Source organism: Nerophis ophidion, linkage group LG10 (assembly GCF_033978795.1).
Source record: "Nerophis ophidion isolate RoL-2023_Sa linkage group LG10, RoL_Noph_v1.0, whole genome shotgun sequence".
NCBI lineage: Eukaryota > Metazoa > Chordata > Actinopteri > Syngnathiformes > Syngnathidae > Nerophis > Nerophis ophidion.
The window spans coordinates 52,647,058-52,661,896 of NC_084620.1; the positions used below are offsets into that span (position 1 = coordinate 52,647,058).

General features: G+C 40.0%; 1 protein-coding gene across 7 annotated transcripts in view; it reads left to right on the forward strand.

The window, feature by feature from the left end:
- sox5 (SRY-box transcription factor 5) overlaps window positions 1-14,839 on the forward strand; it is a 258,081-nt gene that overhangs the window by 184,780 nt on the left and 58,462 nt on the right. For all 7 annotated transcript variants that reach the window (XM_061914079.1, XM_061914080.1, XM_061914082.1 and 4 more), the window contains one exon: window positions 11,129-11,269. In XM_061914079.1, the coding sequence (XP_061770063.1) occupies window positions 11,129-11,269 (141 nt within the window). The remainder of the gene's footprint in view (window positions 1-11,128; window positions 11,270-14,839) is intronic.

The window sequence follows — 14,839 nt, forward strand, 5'->3', positions numbered from 1 at the left end:
CAAGAAGCAGAACGGGCTCGAACACAGAATTATTGATTAATTTAAACTAAAAATTAAGAACTGAAAAACTGGCACATGGCACAAAAGGCAAAACCAACAGAACTAGCATGAGAGCTGGACCAAAACATAAAAATAGTGTGGAAGCTAGCAAAATACAAAAACAGGTTTACCAGAAACGGGGATCGGCGTCGGCACTTGTTACGTGAAACAAAACTTTACCAGGCCAGGCCGAGTGAAAGAAAAAGGCAGGCTTAAATAAGGAAGTAATACATTTCCACAAGTGCGCGTCAAAAACAAGGGCAGGTGCAATTTTACACAAAAAAAGCTTTAAATTTGGGCAATTTTATGAAAAGAGTCATACTTTTACTCCACAAAAGTCACAATTTTATAGGAAAACTTTAAAATGTTGGCGATACTAAGTTAAGTTAAAGTTAAAGTTGAGACGACTACAAGGCATCGTGATCCGGGTGGCGCTCTTCCAAGAAGCAGAACGGGCTTGAACACAGAAATATAGATTTATTTAAACTAAAAACAGACTAAAAACTAAAAAACTGGCACCTGACACAAAAGGCAAAACCAACAGAACTAGCATGAGAGCTGGACCAAAACATAAAAATAGCCTGAAAGCTAGCAAAATACAAAAACAGGTTTACCAGAAACGGGGATCAGCGTCATCACTTGTTACGTAAAACAAAACTTTACAAGGCCAGGCCGAGTGAAAGGAAAAGGCAGGCTTAAATAGGGAAGTAATACATTTCCACAGGTGCGCGTCAAAAACGAGGGCAGGTGCAATTTTACAAAAAAAAGCTTTAAATTTGCGCAATTTTATGAAAAGAGTCATACTTTTACTCCACAAAAGTCACAATTTTATAAGAAAACTTTAAAATGTTGGCAATATTAAGTTAAGTTAAAGTTAAAGTTGAGACGAATACGGGGCATCGTGATCTGGATGGCGATCTTCCAAGAAGCAGAACGGGCTCGAACACAGAAACATAGATTTATTTAAACTAAAAACAGACTAAGAACTGAAAAACTGGCACAAAAGGCAAAACCAACAGAACTAGCATGAGAGCTGGACCTAAACATAAAAATAGCGTGGAAGCTAGCAAAATACAAAAACAGGTTTACCAGAAACGGGTATCGGCGTCGTCACTTGTTACGTGAAACAAAACTTTACGAGACCATGCCGAGTGAAAGAAAAAGGCAGGCTTAAATAAGGAAGTAATACATTTCCACAGGTGCGCATCAAAAACGAGGGCAGGTGGAACAAATGCAAAACCAGGAACAAACAAGGAAGTGCACAAACAAACTCAAAAACCCATATATATATATATATATATATATATATATATATATATATATATATTATAATAATGATCAGAATTTTGCTTGGTAAAATGATGACAAAAGCCATAATTTCACTCCAAAGATGTCACTATTTTACAAGAACAACAACAACAAAAATTGGCAATATTGTGATAAAAGTCCGAATTTTGTATGATGAGAAAAAAATTTCAAAATTACAGAAACAGATAGAATACATTGGTTTTTAAAATAGGTAAAGCGAGAAGGAATACAAAATACAAATGTATTACAGATTTAGGAGTTAAATGGTGGAATACGATCAGGGATGAGCTGAAGACATGTGCTTCTTTGATAAGGTTTAAGAAAACCTTGAAAGGTGAAAATATTGACAATTATAAAATATAGTAACAATTACATTCATCCCATTGATTTTTATTTTTTATTTTTCGTTGATGTTCCAGGCAATCTAATTTTCAGTGAAGGTATAGGACAGGCAAATATAAGTTCCTTTTTCGGTTATTCTTTTTATTTTATTTTGTGTGTATAGGTGTATGATTGTTTATGTTTATGTTTATGTACATTTTGTGTAAAACAGATCGCACAAAATGGTTGATTTAAGAAAACCTTCAAAGGTGAAAATATTGAAAATTATAATTAATTATATGACCGAAATTCGTTCCCAATTTTTATGAAAAAAGTCAACAAATTGTGAGAAAAAAACGGCTTTTAGTGGAATTTTTGTTCCCAATTTTGATTTTAAAAAAAGTCAACACATTGTGAGAAAAAAATTGCTTTTAGTTCATTTATATCTATTTTGTTCGTACATGTTTTTGAATTATTATTTACTTCAAGTTAATACATAACAGTATGTCTCTATATACATATTTATTATTATTTTTTTTTTATCATTTGGGCCATTGGGGGCGCATTTACATTTCTTACATTGAATGATTGATTCATTGAAACTTTTATTAGTAGATTGTACAGTACTGTACATATTCCGTACAAGTTTTTCAACTTGTTTAAGTCGGGAACCACGTTAATCAATTCATGATAAAACAAACACTTGTTATTTCATAAATTGACCAGAGGGCGAGCACTTTTAAAAGCGACACACAGTCAATGTGAAAAAAAAAAATCCCTCCTTTTTGGGACCACCCTCATTTTGATGGATATCACCACAAATGAGACATTCTCTATTAGATGCAATATTAGTGGGAGCATGATTTATGTCATCACTTCTTCACACCTCCTCATATGGAAGACACTTTTCCTTCTTCATGTCTCAAGAAGGGGAGAACTACAAGAACACACACAAACACACACAGAATGTCTCTATATACATATTTATTTTATTTAAAAAAAAATAATTTTGGCCAATAGGGGCGCATTTACATTTCTTACATTGATTGATTGATTGATTGGTTGATTGAAACATTTATTAGTAGATTGCACAGTACAGTACATATTCCGTACAATTGACCACTAAATGGTAACACCCCAATAAGTTTTTCAACTTGTTTAAGTCGGAAACCAAGTCAATCAATTCATGGTAAAACAAACACTTGTTATTTCATAAGTTGACCAGAGGGGGAGCACTTTTAAAAGCAACACACAGTCAATGTGAAAAAAAAAATAAAAAAAATAAATGGGTTGTACTTGTATAGCGCTTTTCTACCTTCAAGGTACTCAAAGCGCTTTGAAAATCCCTCCTTTTTGGGACCACCCTCATTTTGATGGATATCACCACAAATGAGACATTGTCTATTAGATGCAATGTTATTGGGAGCCTCATTTATGTCATCACTTCTTCACACCTCCTCATATGGAAGACACTTTTCCTTCTTCATGTCTCAAGAAGGGGAGAAATACAAGAACACACACACGCACACACACACACACACACACACACACACACACACACACACGTGATGACTAGATGTGATAAAGATGCACACCATACACACACATTAACACAGACAATTCTCTCAACTTACCTTTTGGCCTATCCTCAGTGCTTGTATACACACACACACACACACGCACGCACACACACACACACACACACACACACACACACACACACACACACACACACACACACACACACACACACACACACACACACACACAGAAATATGTATGCAGATGTGACATTGCATTAGGGGATTAGAGTTCAAACGTGCGACTTAGGAGTGACATTTCAAATTCCTTATTCTCATCCAACAACTATGATTGCATTCCCCCCACCTCCTATGTCTTGATTTATTGTGTGTGTGTGCGTGTGTGTGCGTGTATGTGTGTGTGTGTGTGTGTGTCACTGGGCTTGTGCTCCTCCAGTCACCCCAGGGGGCTACGCGCTGTCACTTCCTGTTTGTTGACATGCATGCCGTTGTGGCGGCGCTCTGGGCGCACTCCGCCATGTCTCTGCCCTCTGTGGCGAGCGTGTGTGTGTGTGTGTGTGTGTGTGTGTGTGTGTGTGTGTGTGTGTGTGTGTGTGTGAGTGTGTGTGTGTGTGATTGCTTGGCCGGCCCATTGAGCAAGCTTTGAGTGACGGGAGCTGGCCTTGTAATGGAACTCAATTCAGCCCGCAAATAAAGAGGCTTTTGAAGCACTGGTCCGAATATGGCGACACACACACACACACACACACACACACACACAAACAAACTCTGGCGAGGGGGGCAGGCTGCTGGGTGAAGGGCGGCGAGGCGTCACCGGGCTAATTGAAGCTGATGTGATCTCAGCGAGCTGGACCATCGGAACGGCGCTCCAGTCCCCGCTGCTCGCCACTTCCTGTCTGCCGTGTGCTCCTCAATTACACGTCCTCCCCTCTGAGTGTGGCAGATGTTCCCCGACGCCGACAGACGCCAGGAGTCGAACACGCGACACATTACAGCGCGGCTACTCATTACGTCGCCGTCTTATTTTGAAAGGCCTGCTTTTGTGGGGTGCAACCTTCTACTAATTATGTCGCTGTCTTATTTTGAAAGGCCGGCTTTTGTTGGGTGCAACTTCCTAGTAATTACGTTGCCGCCTCTTTTTGAAAGGCCTGCTTTTGTCGGCTGCAACTTCCTACTAATTACGTCTCCGTCTTATTTTGAAAGGCCTGCTTTTGTCGGCTGCAACTTCCTACTAATTACGTCTCCGTCTTATTTTGAAAGGCCTGCTTTTGTTGGGTGTAACTTCCTACTACCAGGTCGCCATCTTAATTTGAAAGGCCGGCTTTTGTTGGCTGCAACTTTTTACTAATTACGTCGCTGTCTTATTTTGAAAGGCCTGCTTTTGTCAACTGCAACTTTCTACTAATTACGTCGCTGTCTTATTCTGAAAGGACTGATTTTTTTCGGCTGCAACTTCCTAGTAATTATGTTGCTGTCTAAAAAAAAAAGCCTGTTTTGTCTACTGCAACCTTCTACTAATCACGTTGCCGTCTTATTTTGAAAGGCCTGCGTTGTTTTGGTGCAACTTCCTAGAAATTACGTTGCCGTCTTATTTTGAAAGGCCTGCTTTTGTTGGGTGCAACTTCTTACTAATAGGTCGAAATCTTATTTTGAAAGGCCTGCTTTTGTCGGGTGCAACTTTCTACTAATTATGTCGCTGTCTTAATTTGAAAGGCCTGATTTTGTCGGCTGCAACTTCCTACTAATTACGTCGCCGTCTTATTTTGAAAGGTCTGCTTTAGTCGGCTGCAACTTTCTACTAATTATGTCGCTGTCTTATTCTAAAAGGTCTGCTTTAGTCGGCTGCAACTTCCTACTAATTATGTCGCCGTCTTATTTTGAAAGGCCTGCTTTTGTTAGGTGCAACTTCCTAGTAATTACGTCGCCATCTTACTTTGAAAGGCCTGATTTTGTTGGGTGCAACTTCCTACTAATTACGTCACAGTCTTAATTTGAAAGGCCTGATTTTGTTGGGTCCAACTTCCTTGTAATTACGTCGCTGTCTTATTCTGAAAGGCCTGATTTTTTTCAGCTGCAACTTCCTAGTAATTACGTCTCCATCTTATTTTGAAAGGCCAGCTTTTGTCGGGTGCAACTTCCTACTAATAGGTCGCCATCTTATTTTGAAAGGCCGGCTTTTGGGTGCAACTTCCTACTAATTACGTTACTGTCTTAATTTGAAAGGCCTTATTTTGTTGGGTGCAACTTCCTACTAATTACGTTGCCGTCTTATTTTGAAAGGCCTGCTTTTCTGGGGTGCAACTTCCTACTAATTAAGTCGCTGTCTTTTTCTGAAAGGCCTGATTTTTTTCCGCTGCAATTTCCTAGTAATTATGTTGCTTTCTTATTTTGAAAGGCCTGTTTTTGTTGGCTGCAACCTTCTTCTAATTACGTCGCCATCTTATTTTGAAAGGCCTGATTTTGTTGGGTGCAACTTCCTACTAATTACGTTGCCGTCTTATTTTGAAAGGCCTGCTTTTGTGCGCTGCAACTTCCTATTAATTACGTCTCCATCTTATTTTGAAAGGCCAGCTTTTGTCGGGTGCAACTTCCTACTAATAGGTCGCTATCTTATTTTGAAAGGCCGGCTTTTGGGTGCAAGTTCCTACTAATTACGTTACCGTCTTAATTTGAAAGGCCTGATTTTGTTGGGTGCAACTTCCTAGTAATTATGTCGCTGTCTTATTCTGAAAGGCCTGATTTTTTTCGGCTGCAACTTCCTAGTAATTACGTTGCTGTCTTATTTTGAAAAGCCTGTTTTTGTCGGCTGCAACTTTCTACTAATTACGTCGCTGTCTTATTTTGAAAAGCCTGCGTTTTTTTGGTGCAACTTCCCAGTAATTACATTGCTGTCTTATTTTGAAAAGTTTGATTTTGTTGAGTACAACTTCCTACTAATTACGTCACCGTCTTATTCTGAAAGGCCCGCTTTGTTGGGTGTAACTTCCTTCTGATCACCTCACCGTCTTATTTTGAAAGGCCTGATTTTGTCGGGTGCAACTTCCTACCAATTAGGTCGCCGTCTTATTTTGAAAGGCCTGCTTTTGTCGGCTGCAACTTCCTACTAATTACGTTGCTGTCTTATTTTGAAAAGCCTGATTTTGTTGGGTGCTACTTCCTACTAATTACGTCGCCGTCTTATTCTGAAAGGCCCGCTTTGTTGTGTGTAACTTTCTTCTGATCACCTCACCGTCTTATTTTAAAAGGCCTGCTTAAGTCGGCTGCAACTTCCTACTAATTACGTCACCGTCTTATTTTGAAAGGCCTTCTTTTGTGGGGTGCAACTTCCTATTAATTACGTCTCCATCTTATTTTGAAAGGCCAGCTCTTGTCGGGTGCAACTTCCTACTAATAAGTCGCCATCTTATTTTGAAAGGCCGGCTTTTGGGTGCAACTTCCTACTAATTACGTTACCGTCTTAATTTGAAAGGCCTGATTTTGTTGGGTGCAACTTCCTAGTAATTATGTCGCTGTCTTATTCTGAAAGGCCTGATTTTTTTCGGCTGCACCTTCCTAGTAATTATGTCGCTGTCTTATTCTGAAAGGCCTGATTTTTTTCGGCTGCAACTTCCTAGTAATTACGTTGCTGTCTTATTTTGAAAAGCCTGCGTTTTTTTGTCGGCTGCAACTTTCTACTAATTACGTCGCTGTCTTATTTTGAAAGGCCTGCGTTTTTTTGGTGCAACTTCCCAGTAATTAGGTTGCTGTCTTATTTTGAAAAGCCTGATTTTGTCGGGTGCAACTTCCTACTAATTATGTCGCCGTCTTATTCTGAAAGGCCCGCTTTGTTGGGTGTAGCTTCCTTCTGATCACCTCACCGTCTTATTTTGAAAGGCCTGATTTTGTCGGGTGCAACTTCCTACCATTTAGGTAGCCGTCTTATTTTGAAAGGCCTGCTTTTGTCGGCTGCAACTTCCTACTAATTACGTTGCTGTCTTATTTTGAAAAGCCTGATTTTGTTGGGTGCAACTTCCTACTAATTACGTCGCCGTCTTATTCTGAAAGGCCCGCTTTGTTGGGTGTAACTTCCTTCTGATCACCTCACCGTCTTATTTTGAAAGGCCTGATTTTGTCGGGTGCAACTTCCTACCAATTAGGTCGCCGTCTTATTTTGAAAGGCCTGCTTTTGTCAGCTGCAACTTCCTACTAATTACGTCGCTGTCTTATTTTAAAAGGCCTGCTTTAGTCGGCTGCAACTTCCTACTAATTACGTCGCCGTCTTATTTTGAAAAGCCTTCTTTTGTGGGGTGCAACTTCCTACTAATTACGTTGCTGTCTTATTTTGAAAAGCCTGAGTTTGTTGGGTGCAACTTCCTACTAATTACATCGCCGTCTTATTTTGAAAGGCCTGATTTTGTCAGGTGCAACTTCCTACCAATTAGGTCGCCGTCTTATTTTGAAAGGCCTTCTTTTGTGGGGTGCAACTTCCTACTAATTACGTTACCGTCTTAATTTTAAAGGCCTGATTTTGTTGGGTGCAACTTCCTAGTAATTATGTCGCTGTCTTATTCTGAAAGGCCTGATTTTTTTCGGCTGCAACTTCCTAGTAATTAAGTCCCTGTCTTATTCTGAAAGGCCTGATTTTTTTCGGCTGCAACTTCCTAGTAATTACGTTGCTGTCTTATTTTGAAAAGCCTGTTTTTGTCGGCTGCAACTTTCTACTAATTACGTCGCTGTCTTATTTTGAAAGGCCTGCGTTTTTTTGGTGCAACTTCCTAGTAATTACGTTGGTGTCTTATTTTGAAAAGCCTGATTTTGTTGGGTGCAACTTCCTACTAATTACGTCGCCGTCTTATTCTGAAAGGCTCGCTTTGTTGGGTGTTACTTCCTTCTGATCACCTCCCCGTCTTATTTTGAAAGGCCTGATTTTGTCGGGTGCAACTTCCTATCAATTAGGTCGCCGTCTTATTTTGAAAGGCCTGCTTTTGTCGGCTGCAACTTCCTACTAATTACGTTGCTGTCTAATTTTTAAAAGCCTGATTTTGTTGGGTGCAACTTCCTACTAATTACGTCGCCGTCTTATTCTGAAAGGCCCGCTTTGTTGGGTGTAACTTCCTTCTGATCACCTCACCGTCTTATTTTGAAAGGCCTGATTTTGTCGGGTGCAACTTCCTACCAATTAGGTCGCCGTCTTATTTTGAAAGGCCTGCTTTTGTCGGCTGCAACTTCCTACTAATTACGTCGCTGTCTTATTTTAAAAGGCCTGCTTTAGTCGGCTGCAACTTCCTACTAATTACGTCGCCGTCTTATTCTGAAAGGCCCGCTTTGTTGGGTGTAACTTCCTTCTGATCACCTCACCGTCTTATTTTGAAAGGCCTGATTTTGTCAGGTGCAACTTCCTACCAATTAGGTCGCCGTCTTATTTTGAAAGGCCTGCTTTTGTCAGCTGCAACTTCCTACTAATTACGTCGCCGTCTTATTTTGAAAGGCCTTCTTTTTTGGGGTGCAACTTCCTACTAATTACGTTACCGTCTTAATTTGAAAGGCCTGATTTTGTTGGGTGCAACTTCCTAGTAATTATGTCGCTGTCTTATTCTGAAAGGCCTGATTTTTTTCGGCTTCAACTTCCTAGTAATTAAGTCCCTGTCTTATTCTGAAAGGCCTGATTTTTTTCGGCTGCAACTTCCTAGTAATTACGTTGCTGTCTTATTTTGAAAAGCCTGTTTTTGTCGGCTGCAACTTTCTACTAATTACGTCGCTGTCTTATTTTGAAAGGCCTGCGTTTTTTTGGTGCAACTTCCTAGTAATTACGTTGCTGTCTTATTTTGAAAAGCCTGATTTTGTTGGGTCCAACTTCCTACTAATTACGTCGCCGTCTTATTCTGAAAGGCCCGCTTTGTTGGGTGTTACTTCCTCCTGATCACCCCCCCGTCTTATTTTGAAAGGCCTGATTTTGTCGGGTGCAACTTCCTACCAATTAGGTCGCCGTCTTATTTTGAAAGGCCTGCTTTTGTCGGCTGCAACTTCCTACTAATTACGTTGCTGTCTTATTTTGAAAAGCCTGATTTTGTTGGGTGCAACTTCCTACTAATTACGTCGCCGTCTTATTCTGAAAGGCCCGCTTTGTTGGGTGTAACTTCCTTCTGATCACCTCACTGTCTTATTTTGAAAGGCCTTATTTTGTCGGGTGCAACTTCCTACCAATTAGGTCGCCGTCTTATTTTGAAAGGCCTGCTTTTGTCGGCTGCAACTTCCTACTAATTACGTTGCTGTCTAATTTTGAAAAGCCTGATTTTGTTGGGTGCAACTTCCTACTAATTACGTCGCCGTCTTATTCTGAAAGGCCCGCTTTGTTGGGTGTAACTTCCTTCTGATCACCTCACCGTCTTATTTTGAAAGGCCTGATTTTGTCGGGTGCAACTTCCTACCAATTAGGTCGCCGTCTTATTTTGAAAGGCCTGCTTTTGTCGGCTGCAACTTCCTACTAATTACGTCGCTGTCCTATTTTAAAAGGCCTGCTTTAGTCGGCTGCAACTTCCTACTAATTTCGTCGCCGTCTTATTTTGAAAAGCCTTCTTTTGTGGGGTGCAACTTCCTACTAACTACATCGCCGTCTTATTTTGAAAGGCCTGATTTTGTCAGGTGCAACTTCCTACCAATTAGGTCGCCGTCTTATTTTGAAAGGCCTGCTTTTGTCGGCTGCAACTTCCTACTAATTACGTCGCCGTCTTATTTTGAAAGGCCTTCTTTTGTGGGGTGCAACTTCCTACTAATTACGTTACCGTCTTAATTTGAAAGGCCTGATTTTGTTGGGTGCAACTTCCTAGTAATTATGTCGCTGTCTTATTCTGAAAGGCCTGGTTTTTGCGGCTGCAACTTCCTAGTAATTAAATCCCTGTCTTATTCTGAAAGACCTGATTTTTTTCGGCTGCAACTTCTTAGTAATTACGTTGCTGTCTTATTTTGAAAAGCCTGTTTTTGTCGGCTGCAACCTTCTACTAATTACGTCGCTGTCTTATTTTGAAAGGCCTGCGTTTTTTTGGTGCAACTTCCTAGTAATTACGTTGCTGTCTTATTTTGAAAAGCCTGTTTTTGTCGGCTGCAACTTCCTACTAATTACGTTGCCGTCTTATTTTGAAAGGCCTTCTTTTGTGGGGTGCAACCTCCTACTAATTACGTTGCCGTCTTATTATTAAATCAGATTTAACATGCACACTTGCTGTTGATGCCTAGATTGTTGTCCTATAAGTGCTCTTATTCTGAAATCCCACATTAGCAACATGAACTGATTCCAAACGCAAGTTTTGATGGCATGTTTGCTATTTGCCGACAAAGAGTGCTTTAAGACGGCATCTCCGGCGCATAGAGCGAGAGAGAGAGAGAGAGAGAGAGAGAGAGAGAGAGAGAGAGAGAGAGAGAGAGAGCATCAAGCAGTCTTTGTTTGGCTCCAGTGGACGTCAGCCAAGCCTCAACAGAAGGATGGAAGTTAAAGTATGAAAAAAAAAAGAAGAAGAAGAAAAAGGACATGTTTCCTTCCAGAAGGAAAAAAAAAGCGAACTAAATAATAACAATCATAACGAGTCCAAAAAGCGAGGAAGGACAATTAGGCGGAGATTTGCATAAAACGAGAGTTTCCAAGTGGATGATAAACTTTCTTCAATCTCTTCTCTGCTCACAAAAAGTTGAATAAAAGCAGAAAATGGCCCAACAGAGACTCCATTTTCACCTTCAGTGAGCCCTCAGCTTTCTCCCACAATGCACCTGGAGGGGACAGAGTGGCGGTCCCAGGGGCTTGGGGGGATACTGTCACGTTTCCCACTAATGGCCTCTTCTTCTTCTTCTTCTTCTTCTTCTGCAACGTTTGACTTTCTGGAGGTTTGACTTATTCATGTGTCTTCTTCTTCTCCTCCCTCTCTCTCTCTGACCGGCCGACCGAGCAGCAGTTGTACGCCGCTCAGCTGGCCGCCATGCAGGTGTCCCCCGGGGCCAAGCAGCACATGGCGTCCACACACTCGCCGCCCAGCAACACCCACTCTCAGGCCGACAAGGGGCGGAGCTCCCCGCTGCCCAGCAAGACCAAGGTAGGCGCCGACACCTCTGTTTGCTAGAAAAGCCAGCAGATGTTCCATAGCATGTCTTTTTACACTGGCCTGCAGGGGAGCTAATCTACACCAATGTTCAAATATCCTTTACATCCCTAATCAGCTATATTTAGGGTCGCACAAGGACCCTATTGTTCCTTGTGCGTTTTTATTACGGTCCGCCAGGCCCATTGCAAAAGGACTCCATAGGAGTGCTTTGCAATGGCCCAAGGACCCTATTGAAACTGGTGCGTTTTATTATTATTCCGCACCTATGCGCTGTAATTTGACCCCCTTAACATGCTTCAAAACTCACCAAATTTGACACACACATCGGTACGGCAAACTTTCCCAACTTATTAAGCAACCAAACCCCAGAATTGAAAATTGCGCGCTAGCGCCCCCTAGGAAGAAAAAAAAAAAAACAGACTGCTTGTAACTTCCGTTAGGAAAGTCGTAGAGAATTGAAACAAAAACCTCTACGTAGGACTGACTTAGACCTAGATTTCATAATCTTACTTTCTAGGTCAAAAATCAAACAAAAATTTTGCAAAAACCCATTCAAAGCAACATTTTTACAAAAAATGCTATTTTTGCCTCTTTGAGCTGTAATTTGACCCCCTTAAAACGCTACAAAACTCACCAAACTTGGCACACACATCAGGACTGGCAAAAATTGCGATCTAATGAAAAAACCAAATCCCAATACTCAAAATTTCGCTCTAGCGCAATTTTTGAATAAAACACAGCGAAAACTGCTCCTAGGAAGAAAACACAAACAAAATTGCTTGTAACTTCCAATAGGAATGCCGGAAAGACATGAAACGAAAACTTCTATGTAGGTCTCACTTAGACCTACATTTAGATGATTGACATCCTTCGGCAAAAATCTACAGGAAGTTAAAAATTAGCCCTTCAAAATAAAGGTTTTGTAAAAACCGTCACCTTTTTCAAACGTAAACTCCTCCGAGTGCGTTTGTCGTTTCGGCTTCAAACTCGCACAGGAGAGAGATTGAACCCTTTTGATTAAAATTATCCCACAACGTTTTGATTACTGCTCCGGTTTTGAATTTACGCGCCTTCAAAGAACCCCTGTGCAAAGTTTCCTAAAAAAATTAATTATTGCCTCTATGAGCTGTAATTTGACCCCCTTAAAATGCTTCAAAGTGCAAGTTCAAGCTCTACTGTGCAAAGCGAAAGCCATTTATCAACAACATCCAGAAACGCTGATCTGTAATTTGACCCCCTTAACATGCTTCAAAACTCACCAAATTTTACACACACATCAGGACTGGCGAAAACTAACATCTAATAAAAAACCAAACCCCAAAAGTCAAAATTGCGCTCCAGCGCCCCCTAGGAAAAAACCCAGACAAAACTGCTTGTAAATTCTGTTAGGAATGTCGTAGAGACATGAACAAAGACCTATATGTAGGTCTGACTTAGACCAGGGCTTGGCAGCGGCCAAAGGCGGACCCGACCAACGCTGCTTGCAGCTTTAATTCTTTATTTTTTATTCCGCACTTACAGGCTGTAATTTGACCCCCTGAACATGCTTCAAAACTCACCAAATTTGACAAACACATCGGATTGGCAAACCTTCCCAACATATTAAGCAACCAAACCCCAGAAATAAAAATTGCGCGCTAGCACTCCCTCGGAAGAAAAAAAAAACTCCTTGTATCTTCCGTTAGCAATGTCGTAGAGACATGAAACAAAAATCTCTCTGTACGTCTAACCTAGACCTACATTTCCTAATCGTACATCCTCGGGCAAAAGTTGACAGGAAGTTGGCAAAAACCCTTTCAGAACAAAATTTTCGCAAAAATGCACTTTTTGCCTCTTTCAGCTGTAATTTGACCCTCTTAAAATGCTTCAAAACTCACCAAACTTGGCACACACATTAGAACTGGCAAAAATTGCGATCTAATAAAAAAAACAAACCCCAAAACTCAAAATTGCGCTCTAACGCAATTTTTGAATAAAACACAGAAAAAACTTCTCCGAGGAAGAAAACACAGACAAAACTGCTTGTGACTACCGGTAGGAATGCCGGAAAGACATGAAACAAAAACCTCTATGTAGATCTCACTTAGACCTACATTTTAATAGTAACATCCTTCAGCAAAAATCAACAGGAAGTTAAAAATTACCCCTTCAAAATAAAAGTTTTGTAAAAACCTGTCTCCTTTTTTCATATATATATATATATATATATATATATATATATATATAAAAGGTACTGTTTTTTGGACAACTACACAAAGCTACTTATATATATATATATATATATATATATATATATATATATATATATATATATATAAGTAGCTTTGTGTAGTTGTCCAAAAAACAGTAGCTTTGTGTAGTTGTCCTAAAAAACAGTAGCTTTGTGTAGTTGTCCTAAAAACAATAGCTTAGTGTAGTTGTCCTAAAAACAGTAGTTTTATGTAGTTGTCCTAAAGACAGTAGCTTTGTGTAGTTGTCCTAAAAACAGTAGCTTAGTGTAGTTGTCCTAAAAACGGTAGCTTTATGTAGTTGTCCTAAAAACAGTAGCTTTGTGTAGTCGTCCTAAAAACAGTAGCTTCGTGTAGTTGTCCTAAATACAGTAGCTTTGTGTAGTTGTCCTAAAAACAGTAGCTTTGTGTAGTTGTCCTAAAAACAGTAGCTTTGTGTAGTCGTCCTAAAAACAGTAGCTTCGTGTAGTTGTCCTAAAAACAGTAGCTTTGTGTAGTTGTCCTAAAAACAGTAGCTTTGTGTAGTTGTCCTAAAAACAGTAGATTTGTGTATTTGTCCTAAAAACAGTAGATTTGTGTAGTTGTCCTAAAAACAGTAGCTTTGTGTATTTGTCCTAAAAACAGTAGCTTTGTGTAGTTGTCCTAAAAACAGTAGCTTTGTGTAGTTGTCCTAAAAACAGTAGCTTTGTGTAGTTGTCCTAAAAACAGTAGCTTTGTGTAGTTGTCCTTAAAACTGTAGCTTTGTGTATTTGTCCTAAAAACTGTAGCTTAGTGTAGTCGTCCTAAAAACAGTAGCTTTGTGTATTTGTCCAAAAAACAGTAGCTCCGTGTAGTTGTCCTAAAAACAGTAGCTTTGTGTAGTCGTCCTAAAAACAGTAGCTTCGTGTAGTTGTCCTAAAAACAGTAGCTTTGTGTAGTTGTCCTAAAAACAGTAGCTCTGTGTAGTTGTCCTAAAAACAGTAGATTTGTGTATTTGTCCTAAAAACAGTAGATTTGTGTAGTTGTCCTAAAAACAGTAGCTTTGTGTATTTGTCCTAAAAACAGTAGTTTTGTGTAGTTGTCCTAAAAACAGTAGCTTTGTGTAGTTGTCCTAAAAACAGTAGGTTTGTGTAGTTTTCCTAAAAACAGTAGCTTTGTGTAGTTGTCCTAAAAACAGTAGCTTTGTGTAGTTGTCCTTAAAACTGTAGCTTTGTGTATTTGTCCTAAAAACTGTAGCTTAGTGTAGTCGTCCTAAAAACAGTAGCTTTGTGTATTTGTCCAAAAAACAGTAGCTCCGTGTAGTTGTCCTAAAAACTGTAGCTTTGTGTAGTTGTCCTAAAAACAGTAGCTTTGT